The 18,941-nt window shown below is 44.6% G+C and overlaps 1 protein-coding gene across 1 annotated transcript in view; it reads right to left on the bottom strand.

The window, feature by feature from the left end:
• Positions 1-15,621: 15,621 nt before the first annotated feature.
• The window catches only part of BAHD1 (bromo adjacent homology domain containing 1), a 75,256-nt gene continuing 71,936 nt past the window's right edge, over positions 15,622-18,941 (bottom strand). The window contains exon 7 of the mRNA XM_044435898.1: positions 15,622-18,925. Coding sequence (XP_044291833.1) covers positions 18,736-18,925 — 190 coding nt within the window. The 3' untranslated portion in view covers positions 15,622-18,735. The remainder of the gene's footprint in view (positions 18,926-18,941) is intronic.

Below are 18,941 nucleotides of genomic sequence, written 5' to 3' on the forward strand. Positions count from 1 at the left end.
TGTGGAGAACCAACCCTTGACCATTTGGGTCATTGTGTGCTTGGGTGTCATATGCTGAGAGATATAAGAGAATGATATTTAGATATACTTTTGAAGAAACTGAAATAAGGAAGAATTGAATTGAATTGAAAGAAGGAATTGAACCCAGCTCTGGATCCTGACAGCGTGGGAGTGGGAGCGTGGTACCTTGAGGTCTCTAATGCACCACATGATCCCTCTTTCACAGCCTTTAATTGTACATCAGAAAAATTGTGGACTCGGTTCCAGACCTCTGTAATAAAGCAAATGTTGCAATAAAGCAGGTTACACATTTCTTTGGTTTCCCAGTGCATATAAAAGTTATTTTTACACTATACTGTAGTCTAAGTGTGCAATAGCATAATGTCTTTAAAAAGGTATATATCTTAATTAAAAGCACCTTATTGCAAAAAAAAAAAAAAATGCTAACCATCATCTGAGCCTGCAGTGAGTCATGATTTATTTGCTGGTGGAGGGTCTGCCTCAAAGTTGATGGCTGTGGACCAATTAGAGTGGCTGCTGCTGAAGTCTGCGCTGGTTGTGGCAATTGCTTAAATAAGACAGTGTCGTGCGTGAAACTCCGACAGAAGCAGTGACTCACGAGGAGGACTTGCACTTGATGACCAGTGTCCAAGAATCGACCCCACAACTCAACGTAGGAACAGCAGAGCCTACAAGGAGGCCCTCCTCTCTCCAATCTTCACCACTCACTCTACAAATTGGGAAACACTGCGAACAAACAGCTTTCCTACTAGTGAAGGACCTACAATACCCTGTAGTACTGGGCATGGACTGGTTGATCAGACACAGACCTCAAATATCTTGAGATTCAGTGCAAATACACTTCAGCTCCAATTTTTGCTCACAACACTGCAATAGCCCTACATCCCAAACACCTCTCACCTCCTCCCCTCCCTCAACCGCTGCACTTCCCCCACAATATCAAGACTTTTGGGATATTTTCAACCCTCAGGAGGCTGACAAACTACCGCCACATCACTCATGTGATATGGAGATTCACATACAACCAAGAGCAACCCTCCCGGTCGGCAAACTACGACCTATGTCACCCAAGGAACTCCAAGTCATCAAAGACTTCATATCCACCAATTTAAAAAAAGGCTTCATACGCCCTTCCTCGTCACCCACTTCTGCAACACCTATCATCGTACCTCGGAAGAATTCTGAAGAACCCAGAGTCTGCATCGACTACCGCCGCTTGAACGCAATTACTGTTCCAAATAGGCACACCATGCCACTCATCTCAGAGACTTTAGAACGTGTAGGCCAAGCACGCATTTTTACCAAACTGGACCTACGCAATGCCTACAATTTACTGCGCATACGCCCCGGTCATGAACATCTCACAGCCTTCTCAACGAGATTTGGCACCTACGAAGTTTTAGCAACGCCGTTTGGACTTTTGAATTTGGGACAATCTTTTTGCAGACTAATAAATGAGATTTTCCACGATTTCCTTGATGACTTCCTCGTTGCCTACCTGGATGATTTACTGATCTTCTCCAACGATCCCGAATCTCACGTGAACCATATGCAAGCCATCCTCCAGCGCATGTGAGAGCACCACCTCTCCGCTAAGCTAGAAAATGCAAATTCCACATGACTTCCCTCATGTACCTGGGCTAGCGCATTTCCCCGGACAGGCTTCAGATGAATCCAGAGAAAATACAAGCAGTACTATCTTGGCAACCACCACGAATGAAGAAGGAACTTCAAAAGTTCTTAGGTTTTGTGAACTTCTAATGCCGATTCATATTGCACTTCTCTTGTCCGACTGCACCTTTGACTGACCTCTTGAAAGACAAGGGGCGCCGCCTCAATTGGCCACCCAACGCTGCAGCCGCTTTTATCTCTTTGAAACACCAATTTACTTCAGAAGACCAACTAATACATCCAGATACTTCCGCACCTTTCACACTACAGACTGATGCCTCTGACAAAGGCATTGGAGCTGTCCTTTTACAATCGCTAAACATGTCCACCGATAACCTCAGACCGGTGGCTTTCTATTCCCGCAAGCTGTCCAACTCAGAACGAAACTACACGATCTGGGAAAAAGAACTGCTAGCGATTAAAGCTGCTCTTGAAGAATGGCGACATTTACTTGAAGGCTCTTCTCACAAGATCCTCATCCAAACAGATCACAAGAACCTTATCCACTTCACTTCTGCCAAAATACTTAACCAAAGACAAGCACGATGGGCTTTGTTCTTCTCCCACTTTCACTTCCAAATTGAGTACATACCCCCTTCGGAAAATCTTCTGGCTGACGCACTATCCAGAAAACCTGAATACTTCCCTGACAAGGAAGAACAACCCGAACCTACCCCCATCTTACAACCTGAAGTCGCGGCCACAGCCTCCATTTCTTCTTCTTACAGCGATGACATCCGACACGCACAACAAGCTGATCCCTTCATTTGCATAAAAAAAAGACCAAAGAGAGAATAACTCCCTTCCTAACCTCTTGTTCGAGGATGACATCCTGCTCTACAACCGTATCCCTTATATTCCAGTTTCACTTCATGAACGAATACTACAACAATGTCATGATTCCCCGTCCGCAGGCCATTTTGGGGTCTACAAAACACTACACACCATCTCTAGAGACTATTGGTGGTCTCGTATGTACCTTGACGTCAAAACGTACGTACTTTCTTGCCCCATGTGCCACCATGCCAAACGGCAACAGGGAAAACCACCAGGACTACTCCACCCGATAGAAACCCCTCCCGGACCCTGGCACACTGTCTCGATGGACTTCATTACTGATTTACCCAGATCCAGTGGCTTCAACACCATACTGGTCGTTACGGACCTTTTCACAAAGATGGCCCACTTCATTCCATGCACAGGACTACCCTCCGCCAAGACCACCGCGTCCCTCTTCATCCACCATATTTATAAAGCTCATGGGTGGCCCCTCGCTTTGATCTCAGACAGAGGCAGTCAGTTCACGTCCCGATTTTGGCGAGAACTCTTGACCCTACTCAAGGTCGATCTCCACCTCTCCTCGGCTCATCACTCACAGACTGATGGTCAAACAGAACGCTTCAACGCCACTCTCGAACAATACCTTCACTGTTACGTGAACTACCAACAGAATGACTGGCTATCTTTCCTCCCACTAGCAGAATTCGCATACAACAATTCTGTCCACGCCTACACCCATCAAACTCCTTTTTTCGCTAACCTCAGTTACCATCCACAAACTTTTCCTTCATCACTGCCATTTTCATCAGTTCCCGCCACTGGAAATTTGCTCAGTGATTTAGCCTCTGTACAATCCATTCTTAAACAACAATTAGACAAGGCCAAGTCGACCTACAAGGAAATCGCTGATCGATGGAGACAGCCCGGACCTACACTACACGTTGACGACTGGGTCTGGTTATCCACTGAATACCTTCCCCTTTCTGTACCCTCTCGCAAATTAGCCCACAAACGGACCGGACCATTACGCATTACCACTCAAATCAATCCCATCGCCTTCCGCTTAGCCCTGCCCTTCTCTATGAAAATTCACCCGGTCTTTCACCAATCGTTGCTCTCTCCAGCTCCGCAACAGCACCCCCTCCGATCCCAACTCCCACCTCCTCCACCTGTTATAGTGGACGGAGAAGAAGAATTTGAAATTGAAGAGATCCTTGACTCTAGATTCAGAACAGGACGCCTACAGTACCTCATTCATTGGAAAGGCTATCCTCCTGAAGAACGAAGTTGGGGACCCGCCTCTAACATTCATGCACCCATCCTTCTAAGACGATTCCACTCCCGTTTCCCACATAAGCCAGGGGGCTATCGACAGGTCCTCATCAGGGAGGGGGAGGTCCTGGAGGGGGGGTAGTGTTGTGCATGAAGCTCCGACAGAAGCAGTGACTCACGAGGAGGACTTGCACTTGACGACCAGTGTCCAAGAATCGACCCCACAACTCAGCGTAGGGACAACAGAGCCAGCTGCTGCGTCTTCCTCTGACTCCCAGCACGTTGAGCAAACGCCTGGTCCTTTATTAGAACCAGGGAGTCATGAGAAAGAGGAAGCTGAGCTCTATTCAGAAAGAGGATTTTATGTAGATATCAACAACGGCAAGATTTATTACTTAGGAGAGAGGAAAGGCGTGACTTGGGAGAATGATCCTAGGTGGGCTTGGGAAGAGAAGCCATTAGAGGGTTAACATCTGTATAGCAAGGACCGCTATTAGAGAGCTTATCTATAGAGTTGTAAATCTTGTAGACAATTAGCATTAAAGGACTTTAGTTTTATTGCTGGTGAATGTGTGGATTGTTTACATACTGGGCTGGCAAGACATCACAGACAGCAATGATGTTTACTCTTCCTTTCATGAAAGACTTCTCTGCAGCATGCAATGCTGTTTGATAGCATTTTACCCACTGAACTTCTTTCAGAATTGGAGTCAACCCTCACAGACCCTGTCACTCCGTTATTGACTAAGTTTATGTGATAGTCTAAATCCTTTGTTGTCATTTCAGCAATTTTTACAGCATCTTCACCAGGAGTAGATCACAGATCACCATAACAAATATAATGATAACATTGAAATATTATCAATGAGCGTTACCAAAATGTGACACAGAGACAGGAGGCGAGCAAATGATGTTGGAGAAATGGCACCGGTGGACTTGCTTGACGCAGGATTGCCAGAAACTTTCAATTTGTAAAAAACACAATATCTGCAAAGTGTAATAAAAAGAGGCAAACCTGTATTATTACAGTCTAGCTGATTAAGCCTGACTCCAGCTCACACAGGGAAGGAAAAGGAATGTTAGGGAGCCATCCTTCATTAAAGGCAATGAATGGTCACATCTTTGTAGGAAAAGCAAGGTCCTAACATCTCAGTGGCTAAATATAGAGGTCTACTTGCTAAATTGCTCACATCCTGTAGTGGTTACTTCTGTATTGAACATAATTGCTGCCAAACATTAAAATACGGCACAGGTTCCTGTTGGCAGCAGGATCCTGCTGCTTTGCCTTTCCAGTAGGAAGCATACACAGCTCTCTTGGTTTAGGGTCATCAGGGCAAACTCTTCCTCTGAAAGGAAGCAGAGCCTTGCATGATACACAAAGAATGAAAGGCAGGTCATAGCAATGTACTGTTCTATTCCTGCTGTTGGTCTCCTCAGTTACCTGAGGAGTGATGTTCCTAACTATACCAAGGTGAATCAGGCTGGACTGCTACTCCCATAATCCAATGGGAGAGCCCCAATCCTCACCCTCTCACAAACAGATTGCTTCCTGATGTTGGGAAAGGAGAGGGGAACTGGAGCATCTGGGGGTAGAGAGGGAAGGAGATTGGAGTGGCCAGAATACAAAGTCTCCAGAAGCAGTTCCAGTCTCTTTCCCTCTGCTTCTGAAATGGCATCTCTAGATGGATGAAAATGGTCATCCAGTAAAAATATGGCGTAGGGAGGTAAAGATGGCCTCTGCCTCCCTTAACAGTCTGTGCTGGATGAGCATAAGCCTCCACATTCAGAGGCTTCTGCACATCTTGATGGGAGTGTGCCCTTATAGAACACAAACAGCAGAGTAAACGTTTTTCAGCCATATAACATTACAAGTAAAGAGAGGAGTGTAGTTAATTCTCCCATGTCCATGCCTTTTCCATATATTTCCTAGCTTCCCTCTGTCTGCTTTTGCTTCTGGCACTTCTGTTCCCATCCATTCCTCTTTTCTTCTTGCATCCAAGAACTTTCCTGAACTTGGCACTCTTGAGGATCCGGTTGCTGGTTATATTATTTATTAATGCCGACTCTGCTAGAAAGGCTTATCAGAGCTGACTCCAGCTTCGGCATTTTAAAAACTTTTTCAATTACTGATGTCTTTGTTTGAAAGAATCTTAAAGTATTGGCTGTTTTGGTTAATCCTTGCTAGACCCAACCCTCTGATAACAAGGAGATTCAGGATCCCTCCCAGCTCTGTAATTCTAGATCCAGGAAGCAGAGCTATCACAGCAGATGCCTGAGGCCTCTACAACCTGACAACAGAGAGCTGAGATTTAATACCAGCTGGGATAAAGCAGGAAAAAATAAGCTATGAGGCAAGTAACTCATCTGCTTGTCCAACCAGATCAGGGGCCTAATGCCTGAAACAGGAAGTCAGTCTGCATTGGAACTGGATCTGAAATGGAGGCACTCCTGTTTGCAGGAAGCCTGCTGGTGCTATGAGATCCCAAGGGCCAGCCTTCCATGGAGCAGGATGAGGTGCCCACATCAAGCGGTGTACTGGGAAGAGTGGATAACTGCACTGCTTCCACCCAACCCCACACCAAAAGGGCCTGCTGCCCCGCCAGCTACGGCAGGGACCACAGTGAGAGAACAATCAACAGGACTTTCCAGAGCAGCCCCAGCACCCATTTCCCTCATCATGCTCTCTTCCTTCCCCTTGCACCTGCCACTGATGTGGCTGTGCGGGGGGGATGTAAGGGGAAGCAGGGGCACGATGTGGCCATCAGGTCGGGGCACAAGGAAGCAACACTGCATGCTGTCTTCCCTCCCAGGTAGCAACAGACTTTGCACTGGGGCTGCGTTCCCTTGGACATATATGGGGAACTGGGAACTGTTGAGAGCATTAATACTGTGACCCCTTATCTTACCCTCAGTGGGTAAGTATGTATGTATGCACATGTAACCCTCCTTCTAAAAAAAAAAATTGGACCTTGAGCAATTGCTAGAACCCTGGAAACTCCTCACTGTTCAGAAATGGGTGGCACATGCCTATCAGTATAATTGAAACAAGTTGTTTATTTGGATGGTTATATTAGATCTTGAAATGGTTTGGTCTTAGACTCTTTGTTCTAAGGATGCATTGATACATGTTCTTGCCCTTGAATATTGAGCCGCTTTAGGCCTATTTATAATAATCATAAGATCGCTTCAGTTTTAATATCCTTCTTCTTGACAACTTTATCTTTCTATCCTGCTTCTTGGTAGTAGCGTGATATTAATCTGAGTAAGGAACAAAAGAACCCAGAGAGGAAATCTTTAAAAAACCTATTACATCACTTTGCATTTGATAATTGTTTTGAAACTTAAATGTAGCTTGTGTGTATTTTGTAGTGCTGTCTCTGGAGCAATGGTTTTAACTGACCTCTCTCCAGCAGATGGTTTTTATCCTAGTGGTATTAAACCATAAAGCCAAGGAATAAATTGTACTTTCACTGGGTAGCATTTTTAAATCTACTAAAATTGTTTCCTTTATTAAATAGACTTTCCTCTTCAAAATGGATTAATTCCTTCACTAGGGATTGGCTAGAAAGGAATAAGCCACTTCATTGTAATAGCAACATGATCCACAAACTATACCTTACATGAAGCTACCTTTGAAGACGGTCTAGAAGCTTTTGCTAATGCAGAAGGCAGCCGGCTGGACAATGTGCAGTGTGGGGAAATAGAACATCTGATTATACTGGTTTTGTGCTAACTGCACTGGCTACTGACTCAATTGCGGGATGAATTCAGAGAGTTGATGCTAACAGTTTGCTATGTTAAAGCAGCAGTGCACAACCAGTGCCCACGTCGGTTCCTAAGGCAGTGTGGGAAGCTAGCAGGGCCCCACCCAATTCCCCCTGCAATGCAGTCGACCGACTGGGCCGGAGAGAGGAGAGGTTATGGCAACACTGGAACAATGATCTCACTGGAGCTCACTGGTGGATGGGGGTGGCCGGCCTTTCTCAGCCCCCAAGGATCCTGCTTCTGAGACCCACCAAATGCAGTAGCAGCAGCAATCTCAGTGGAAATCAACGGGGGAAAGGAGGGACTTGCACTTCCAGCATCCCTATCGGTGATCCCTGGGACTCAGCAAGCATGAAGAGGAGGTTTAAATGTTTGTGTCACTGCACACTCAAGTGTATGGGCATATGCATACATGTGCAACCCCAGGAGGCCCCTTGACACTAGTTGCAACTCTTAGGGCCAAAAAACTGCATCCCACAACTAGATAATCAGTTTTACCTGGAAATCTCTGGAGGTTTCACTCCACCTGCACAATGAGAGACACACCAATACATGTACCCTCAAACAGTAATCTTTAGGTTTATTGGTCCACTGGAGAAGCCAATCATGCTAGTAAAACTCAAAGGCAGAAAATAAAGGGAAGAACAAATATAAAATGGATTGATTTCACACAGCCTTGAGTGCACAAGAGTAAAGGACAGGAAATCTCCATAGGATCACAATAACGGCATGTAAAAGCAGCAACAACAGTCCAGATAGGAATGAAAAGCATATTGCAACATGGTAAATTGTATTAATATTCATGTTCATACTGAAGCATTGCCATTATCTTGGCAAAACCTATTACCCTTGTTTTGAACTCTGGGTTCTTAGGACTGGGTTGGCAGTTTTTCCAACCCTTGGTTTTTCAGTTTGATCCAAGGAGCACAGAAACCTTAACCATTCACCCCAGCTCTTGTTCTTGGATCCCAGATAATAATTATAGGGGAATGATCACAATTAATTTAATCACAGCCTGACAGGTGGCTATTTGTTATGGTGAGGAAAAGTTGTTGGACTAAAATCTCAGGAAAAGGCAGCACTGAGTCTCGCTTAGGGCTGCTGCATAAACTTCTGGTCGGCCATTGCACAAAACAGGTTGCCGGGCTTGATCGGCCTTTTCACTGAGCCGGAGGGGCTCCTCCAAGTACAGTAAGCTTTATTAAAAATCTCAAAAACTAGCCTTTTAGCATCAGCACTAAAGCTCTGGAAAACTGGGATCAATGTTTGTTTTCAGTGTCAATGCCTGGCATCTTAGCTATCTACAAATATTCTTAAGAGTTGAATATCCTGATCTTAGTCATGTGTAAGGGCAAAGTAAGCTTGAGATTAATTATGTGAATGGAACTAACAAGCATGATTAGTGTTTTTTGTTTTTTTTAACAAAATGTAAATAGTGGCCTCAGGAAAGCAAGAGGAAGTAACTCTTCTTGCCACTGCTCCACCCAATATAGCCTCCCTTAAGATTTTTGCATTTCAAAAAAATCCCAAGGCTGATTAGGGTTTTCTGCTGCTATGTACATAGCATCTGTGAGTCTATATACATCTGTGTTAGTGGCATTCATACAGTTACTGTCTGCTAACCCGGACATGGGTATATAGGGCCCTTCTTGCAGATTTTCCAGGCTGTGACAGCTGCCATTTTCAGTAGCGCACTGACCGAGTTAACGAGAGACTTGAGACGGCCCAGGGTCTTCTGACAGCATGTACTGAATGCAGTGCAGGAAAGCGTTGGCACTGCTCTCCTGCTGAGGGAGCAAAAGCTGATGACCAGTTGCGTAGTACCACCTTTCATGACTGCACAAGCAAGACACTTTGTATGCGGCTGATTTTGTAAAGCGCAGTGGTTTTGAAGCGCAAAATGCCTCTGTTTGAACTGTTCTGCAGTCCCCTATGCAACCTGTTGGTTTACCAACTTATCCAACTGGAGTATTTAGATCTGGATGGGCAATCTGGGGGAATCCAGAGCCTATTCCCCCTGCAGAGTCCCCCGTAGACCATACCCCTAGCTGTGACACAATGGCCAAAATAGGATTTTGCTGACAAATTTTGGAGTGAGGCAAACTATTAGTGAGACATTAAAAGAACAAATTCAGCTTTCATACAATATAAAATTACCTGTCTGCATAGCAGTTGCCTGCTGAGGTTCACTTCTGTGTGCCACTTCACTGACACAGATATTTAAAAGCAAATTGGGGATGCAGTTCTAAATACATTATTAGGAAACCCCATATATATAGATGTGAAATTTACTTCTAGGTTGGGGCAATTGGGTTTGCAGCTTGTTTTGGTCCCTACGGCTTCCAGAGCCCAGAACATTGGCATTTCTCTCTCTCTCAAATGATTCAATACAGTTGAAAGAATTTTATTTTTAAGACTTGGCCCATTTTAGGTGGCCAAGATCCCTGTTTCTTCATCTAAACTGGAAAGACTCACAAGGCTCTTCAATCCTCACACATCTGAAGCAGTGAATCTGGAAATTCCTGTTTTGGAAATGTTTTGCTCTATTGGGCCTTTGTGGATGACATCATACACAAAAACAAAGTTTCAAAATCCTCCAAGTTTTTTTCAAGAGCTTTTGAGATGTTTGGTCTTGTCATTTTACTAGATCATGTTTTCCATTGCTACTGAGGATGTTTACTTCAAGCGGGAGAGTTGCCTTTAGTGATGGTGCTACGGTTGCAAAAGAAAAGAAAAAAGCAAGAGTGTTCAAGTTCTGTTCTCTTTCCCCTAAAGCCAAGTGCCTGGATTTGTGCAGGGTGCTTTGAAGAATAATAGGATGAAATAACTATCAAGTTGCAAGCACGGTGTTGCTCAGAAATAAATAATAAAAATCACCTTTGATACCAATTATAGACTGAGAATATCACCACTTTCTGATGTTGTCTGAGCAAAAACACATTGACTGGGCAGGAAGACTGACAGGGGTCTTCTACGAACAGCCCTGGTGTGTTATTATTTATGCTTATATAGATAATGTGCTGCCCTCCAGACCCACAAAGCATTCACAGTGTGGGCAGGAATAACCAGAGTTAAAAGAAAACAACCAAACACAGTGCTTCAAATTAATGAAAAATGGAGACAACAGCAGAGTTGTTGTTGAAGCCAGCAAGCACCATGAAAAGAGTGGTCTTCAGACAGCAGGCACAGAAAGTTCCCGCAAGGAAAAAACTCCATAATCTGGACATCACAACTGAAGAAGACCTCCATTCCCACAAACTACACACCTGGAGGTGTTGGGATCCAGAGCAAGGACTCTGAAATTGACTGCTCGCAGTGGGCAGATGGGATGAAGCAGGAGAACACAGCCTGGAAGGTTGCAGCCAATGTTAAGTCCTACTTAATGTAGACCCGTTAAAGTGAAAGGAGTTAACATAGATTGATATTGGATACAACCCCAGGACTGTTGTGAAATATCTGGTAATAAGGAGCATGTAAGTGTCATTGAAAGCTATGAGGATCAAACAAATAGGTAAATATACATAATTTCTCTGAATTATACTCAATAGCACTTTTGGCATGTGAAACGTTTTATAGCAGGGTAGGGAATGCCAGGTCATTGCTATGTTGTTGGGGAATGCAGCCTGGTCATTACACCTCCTATCAGTCTGGACAACTGTCCATACTTGTTGGGACAGATGGGAGTTGCAGTCCATCAACATTTAGATGACCAAAGTTGGCAAGTTGCCCAAATCCAGCTCGACAGCCGCACAACACAGACCCCTTCCAAGGTAGCACTTGCAGTTAATTCTCTCCTAAAAGCAAGGGAGTGCAAGGGAATTCAGTTGCCCGAGGCCACACAATTAGTTTGTGATGTTGCTGGAGGAGGGAGTTTGAATCCAGTCTCCAAATATGGCACATTATCTGCTAGACAATACTGGCTTGCAAACAGACTATCATAGTCCCACGTGCATTAAAATACTGATCCTCCACTTTTGTAGAGCCTCCTTTTCTGATGCTTCATCAAACTTAATTTACATACATATACAACCACTTTGTCCATGTCTCATTTATCACTACAATCATTTTAATGGACCCAAAGCTACAGGAAAATCATTTAATTGGATTGGTATTTTATCATTTTAATATGACAGCCACAATTATCCTCGACACTGGATTGGGATAATTTCTGGTGCAATTACTGTCAGTTACAATTAGCCACACTAAAACTGGCAGTAAGACATAACCTAATATTTCATGGCTTTTTCCCTCTCTGTACAGCTGATCAGGGAATGGTCACTATAACAATGTTTTTGGTGCTTATTGTAGTCTCTCCCCAAATGGGTAGCGTGCTGTTTTTCTCTTAGACTAGATTGGGTTCTCTGGCTGGGGATTATGGGAGTTGCAGTCCAACACCTCTGATGGGCACTGACTTGGGGATGGTTGACAGGTAGGGGCAGAGAGTGTTGTTTGGAAATCTTCCACTTATCAATAATAGCAACTCACAAAAGCTGCACTCATACAACTTTACATAAGAGTAAGCTTAACCGAACTCAGTGGACCTACTTCTGAGTAGGCATGCGTTGGATTGCACTGTGAGCTTCAGTCCATAACTGAATTCAATTTGTACTAAAGGACATTCTCCAGGGTGACACCCACGCTAACATAAAAGCAGTTGCACTAGTGTAAATGACTTGTAGAGCAATGGGTTTTCTGGAAGCAGTAGCACATTGGATGCTGTCTGAAATGCAGGTGTATGTTAACAAAGTATATCCAAAGTGTTTAAGCCTGCTGCACACCATTATAGCAGTGTCAATATTAATGTGTCTATTTATGCCTTGTTTTGGAAAGAAATGACAGATTTCATGCATGATGCCCGGAAGTCCCATCCTCTATGGAACTGCATAGCTGCAGCACCTTAGATCACTCTGAGAATAACTGGATGCTTGGGATGAATGGATCCAGCTCCTTGAAGCCAGGGTGAACCGATCTAACCATCTAAACATCCCTGGGACAGCATGGGAGCAGCAGCCCCAGAGCCAATTTGTAAATGGGCTGCACGCACACTCTCAAACCACTCCTAAGGACTGGATCAGTGCACAAAGGGGCACCACAGAACTAAGTTAACCTCCTCCCGATAATGTCTTTGCATCAAGATGCTAGCAGTCCAGCCATCTCACTTTTTCCACCTGTATGCATGGATTAACTTCATTGATATTGACTCTGTTATGAAATGTTAGACCCTATGAAGATCAGCCCCACTTTCTTTTCTTCATTTTCCTCAGGCTTCTCCAGCCAATATCCATGCTGGGTGGGGATGATGGGAGTTGCAGTCCAACACATCTGGAGGTTACCATGTTGGTAAAGCCTGAGTGTTTTACAAAATCAAAGAAAGCTTCCATTCTTGAGAAGGGAGAGTAGAGGGACGTGCATTCATCCAAAGCATGTGCAAAAGCTTTGGATGTAGAGCAGCTTGTAACCCCCGGCCAGCACAGGATGTCAGAAAATGCTGCCGTTCACCTCTGCAGTCTTAGTCAGAGCCAAGAAAAATGTTTACCATTTGCAGGTTCAGTCCTTTTTACTGCTTTCCTGCTCTGATGAGTGTGGGATCAGCAATTCACCCCTTTATTTTTCCTTACTGCATTTAAGCCATCTTTCTTCCCTTGTGTTACATTAGTGGCTGCATGTGGTTCCCTCGGGGTCTTCCTCCAACCATTGACTAAACCCAGCCTTATTTATCTTCAGCAAGGTGGCTGCCTTCACACCCTGCCTTGGAATCATTTTCCCAGCTTTTGCTTTCCAGGGAGCCGGGAGAAATGGGAAGAAGCTGCACTGTTTCTCTTTCCTTTCCTTTATAGCAATACTGTGCTATTACACCATCTCCCCATTAGCTAGTCCTGGACTTTAGTCAACAGGAAGGCTGACAGCCACAAAATTCAGCTGGCGAGGCTCCTGGCTGAGTAGGGTTTGAACTGAGCCTTCGTAGTCCATGCTCAGGCTCTGTGTACCAGCCTTCCCCACACTGGTGCCTTCTAGAAATGCCGGGCTACAACTCTCAGCTAGCATGGCTGAGGTCCCACACAGGTCAGGGAAGACTATATCAGATTATACTGGTGTCATGTGACTGGCCAGGTGCCCCAAAAATTGTGTTATTCCATGATGTGTGCAGAGCAACGAAGGTTTCTGCTGAGGTTCCCACCGAGCCACCAGCAGTGGCAGGCAGTTTTCAGTTGGGTGAGTAGCTATTTGCGCAGACCTGACCCAGTGGCAAATTCCTTGCATTTTCACAGCATTTCCTGTTGAACCATCCCAAGCCTGGGTGGGCCTTGAGAGTTCACCTCATACAAGGAAAGAATAATGCTCAACCAATTCCTCATCTCTCCCAGTGCACACATACTTTGGCAATTTGTGAAGCATCTTGACTTGCCACCAGATGGCACTTACTTACCTGTTAACTGCACTTTTCTGAGAAACCCGTAACTTTTAACTTGGGATGAACAAGTAGCCTTTGAGAATAAAAAAGCATTGCATTTCTTCTACTTATTTTGGAGAAGGAAAGCTCTGCAAGAGTCATTTGCTCCTGCATTCAGTTCCACATGTAAATGCTTCTGGTAGCGCTTGAGTGCTTGTTGACTCTGCTGTAATTCCTCCTAGCAAAAGGAAGGCCTCTGTTAAGTTCCATTAAACACTCCAGGAGAACAGCCAGCCAGCTGGCCGACTCCTGGAAAGGTACAGGTGAGGCATCCGCACTGGCAAAGCATGACGCATTTTACCAACTCCACCTCGTAGGGCTCCATTCTGCTCTAGGACAGAAACTAGGGATATTTCTGCTTGACTAATAAGTTGGCTTCCTTCTGCCAGGTCACCCATAAAACGCTACAACAAAGCCAAACTGCCAAATCCTTTATTTTTAGTCTGATCCCACTTTATGGATTGTACTGGCCTTGTTGGGATGCGGGTTAAGTTTGTCCTCAAATATTCACAAGTGGGTTAAAGCAATTATGAATGACAACCTGGAACCTGTGCCAGTTTTGAAGGGAATGTGTGGGCCAATTGCATCTTTCAAATCCAGTTCCCCCATCCCTCAGTAACCATTTAACTGTGAAAAGGCTATTTCCTTAGAGAACTCAAAGAATCCTTCTGGAAGGAGATGAGGAGAAGCACAGACAAAATGTCCTCATGTTCCAAAGCCAATTCTCACCTCTAGTTTTGGCCCCAAGCTCGTTCCCCTGTGGCAAAAGTGCACCACACAAAGCAAACCACTCTGTCATCCTCTTCCCCTCTAGGTTTGAGGGACGTCGAGGTGTGCATATACTTCTTTGCTAACATAGCAGTGTTCACGCCTTTGATCTCCTGTAATCCAACACAAACACTCCTTATGTGCTCAAGGAATCAGGGAAGGTTCTGCTCATATTCTGAATTAAGTGGGAAGGAATAGGGCCTTTTTTTGCTGTGGTACCCAGCATCTCACACAAAGTTCCTTCTATTGAGTGTTGCTTGCCTCTTGTTTTATGAGAGCAGTTTAGGATTATTTTTAAAAGGAATCAAAATCTGCTTCAGCTACTTCTTGGATATATTTTAAACAATTTCACATCATCACGTATATGTACCTATGTACGCCACCTTAAGAACAAGATGGAGTATCGATTTAGGGTGCGACCCAGGGCCCCTGCTTTCCATTCACATGAGCCTCTGAACAAACCAGCTTACAGGCATCCAAGCATGGATGGTTGTTTTCAGCCATCAAGGTGAAGTGGTGGGGAGTGGAGGGGAAGCAGCCAGGGTGCTCTCTGAATGAAGCATAACCCTAAATGCCAGCTCAGTCCTCCTCTCTTTCCTGACCCACAAACACACCCCCTCTTCTCTTCTCTGGGGCCAACTGGCAACCTCAGAAAGGCATCCACCACAGTGCTTTCCATACTGGCTGCAAGGGGGCCTGGCAGCGACTCTTTTTGGAGTCCCTGCTCTGAAGTTCCACAACTGTGGAGTGTGGGGCTTTGAGTAATCCTATGCCCCACTCCAAATGCTGAGAAACCATGGGACTGAGTCTTTATACATGATGTCTTTTACTGTTGTCAAGAAGTCCCCATAAAAGCATTGTAGGCTGCTAATAAAAACAAGACAATTTCAGCATTGTTTTCTAAATCAATACAATTTCTCAAATTTATTTTTAAGAATTACTTCTAATATATCTTTTTCACAGAAGAAGGGTATAGGGAATGTTCTCATTCCATCTGTAAACACTGAAATACAGATCTGGGAAACAAGGGAAGAGACACAAAAGTGCATTTTACAAAATTATCAACTAAAATATATTTTACATGTATTACATTTTCAATTAAAATTCTACTGACTGCATTTTCAGTTTCAAAAATATTTCCATATCTAATAGATTAAAAAAGCATGAAATATTTTCATTTCAGATAAGACATTTCAAATCATTTACATGCTGCCTGCAAAACAGCATAAAACAACCACACAAGTCTTTAAACAATATTCTTGGCCTGAAGTAGATTCTGACAATATCAGAAGCAAGAAAGGGACAGGGTTTCTCCTCTCCAGAAAGGGGTCTCCTAACCCATCCCAGAACCTGGGAATATATACTTTCCTTTGTTTTGGACATTTTTTTCCTGCCTGGAGAGGAGACAGGAAAAAGGTGTTAGAGGAAGCAGCAGCAGAAATCAGGTTTTCAGAAGTTTCTCTGGTTTCTGATGCCACATCTCATAACCTCTCTCAAGGGGCAGGACCACCTTGAATGTGACTCTGAATTAAATGTTTTGAGGATTCCTGTCACCACATCACAAACAATGTAACTCTTTTCATAAAAGAGGAACCTTAGCAACATGGTTTCTTCCCCCGCCCCCCAATCACAGCAGAAAGGAATCCCAAATCTGATTCTGCATAGAACAGACTATCCAGCTCCTAAACACACAACTCTTACTGATCTCGTTCTGGGAACATTCCCTATTCCAGTTGCTTCTTTCTTTCTTTCTTTCTTTCTTTCTTTCTTTCTTTCTTTCTTTCTCTATAATTCCCTCTTCAACCAGGCAAATGGAAGAACAGGCAGCCGCTAAAGAACCTACAATATTGCTCCCAAACCACTCCTGCTTACCACTAGGCTGCAACGAGTGATGCCAATTCTACCCTTCTGTCAAATCAGAGCTTCCCCTTCTGTGATACTCTCACTGGCTTGAGTGAAAAGTCATAGGGAAGCTTCTCTCCATGCCTGCGCTGTAACAAGATGCACTTTGTAGCACTAGTAACTTCAAGAGGCCTTTTACATGCCCAAGCAATGAGAAAACCATTACTGTGGCGCTTGCAAGCTTGGATTAACCAATGACCATTGCTCAGAATTAGGATGGGAGGTTTCCCTTCACAGCAGGAATAAACAGTTTCCTACCAGGGTATAGCAGGAATCATCCCCTTGTGACCTGGAGGCATGACAACTACCATGGGCTTTGACCTTTTCAACTTGTCTCTCCCTGTCGCTTTCCCCTCTTTGGTATGTAGAGCAAATCTGTAGATACCACTTGTGTTAATGCACAAGGAACTGAACATGGCAGGGCTACTTTCTCCAGGTCAGGCAGGCAGGCAGGCAGGCAGGCAGGCAGGCGTAGAGCACAGGTGGCCACACTCTCGATTCTAGCCTGTGGGCAAGTACAGGTAGTGCTACTTCTACTTGAAAAGACGACAATATTAAAGCCGTAGGAACACTTCTATATCATTTAACACTAGTTCAGACCCCACCCCACCCCAAAACGTAGGTCCCTAGTACAGGTGAGCGACTCTGACCGTCAGCAGGTACACGGACTGATACAGTGTTGATTCTCATTCTTTAGAATTAGTGCAATCTACAAATGGAATCCCAGCTTTGTGTGACTGATTCAGTGGACTCTTCTTATGCTGTCCTTTGGTTTACTTTAGAATTAACTGAAATAGCTTTGTGTTAAAGCTAAACTAAGGTATTTCTAAGAGCTATACATGTAAGGCAAGAGGCAGAAGTTATCTGTGGGAATCAGGTAGCAGTTTGTCAAAATGCAAACCTCTCCTCGATCAGTTCCTTTGGGGAGCCCAAGAGTTTCACCTTGGTGGGCCTGTTCAGATGGACAATGGTACAAACCTGGGGAGGCTGGGAGAGAAGAGAGGTAGACAGGCAAGAGCACACCAGATTAAACTGGTCAGGTTAAGATACCTGTTTGAAAGAATGCCATGTAAGCGGTACACTGTCATTACTTGACTCTGGCTTCATGAATGACAGCAAAGACAATGAAATTGCGATGGGAAAGAATACAAACTACTTCTACCAACAGAAGGGATGCCTCTCCAGACTTAAGGAAGGAAGAGATCTGTATTGTAGCAGCTGTCACTCAAACTTCATACTCTGGGAGCTTTCCAGATGCCCACCCCCAACAAAAGGCATCCTCAAAGGTTGGGCCCTGTTGCCTTATATCTGAATCTTGATCACATTTACTTGGAAGTAAATCCCACTGATGTCAATGGAATGTACAGCTAACTTTAGGACCACAGCCATAGAACGATATGCAGCTTTTCACAATGGTGTGAGGTAATCCTATTACAGCTTTCCCACTTCAGAGATGAAGCTCACAGCCAGCAAGGAAAGTCGCAATCTGCCTGGACAGCCATAGGAAATAAGCAACCTTGAGCGTGGTCCTTTTGCCCATACAAAGAGAAACATGTTCAGCATGTAGGAGGGTTACTCAGTATGCCAACGTCTCCAAAACAGGAACTCGCCTCAAGCATTATGCCAATCACAAGGGCCTCTGCCCTTACCTTACCCTTCATATAAGGACATGAGTTCAGGGACCGATCGCAGCCTGACCTGCTCCTGCACTAACATTTCCCTTCTTACGTTCTAGCCATCCCCACCAAGTCTGGCTCTGGATTCTTCAATTTACTGGCTTTTATCCCCTGGACCATCCTCCCCTTCCCCCCTCCCCCAATATATGAAGCTTGTTGCACATATATAGATATAGATCTACAGAAGGCAGTACCTATATCTATATACACACACACACATTTATAGATATATATTCTCATTTATGCTCTTTAGAAGAAGTGCTGTGCTTTGAACATCTGCCTTAACAGGAAATCTGCTCCAAATGCCGAGGGCAGAGTGCTGTGCCTGTGGGCCGGGCCCCGCAAGAGGAGGAATGTCCACAGGCCTTGAGGTCAGCCTGCCCTTGGCTCTCTGCTGCCCCTTGTCAACCCCACAGCTGCAGAGCTCCATTACTGTGGGTTCTTCAAGATGCGTCCATGTCTGAAGTCGTAGACGTGACGGCAGAGGAAAACCAACTCTGGATCAGTGTCCTCTGGAACCTTGCGATGTGCAGGGGTGGCATATTCTTCTGATGGAGGAACCATCACTGTTTTCTTGCCTGGGATGCCTTCAACACGACGCTTTGCCAAGGCACAAAATCTGCAAAAGAGTTAGG

Source organism: Varanus komodoensis, unplaced genomic scaffold, assembly GCF_004798865.1.
Source record: "Varanus komodoensis strain SLA01 unplaced genomic scaffold, ASM479886v1 scaffold3, whole genome shotgun sequence".
In the NCBI taxonomy this organism is placed as follows: Eukaryota; Metazoa; Chordata; class Lepidosauria; order Squamata; family Varanidae; genus Varanus; species Varanus komodoensis.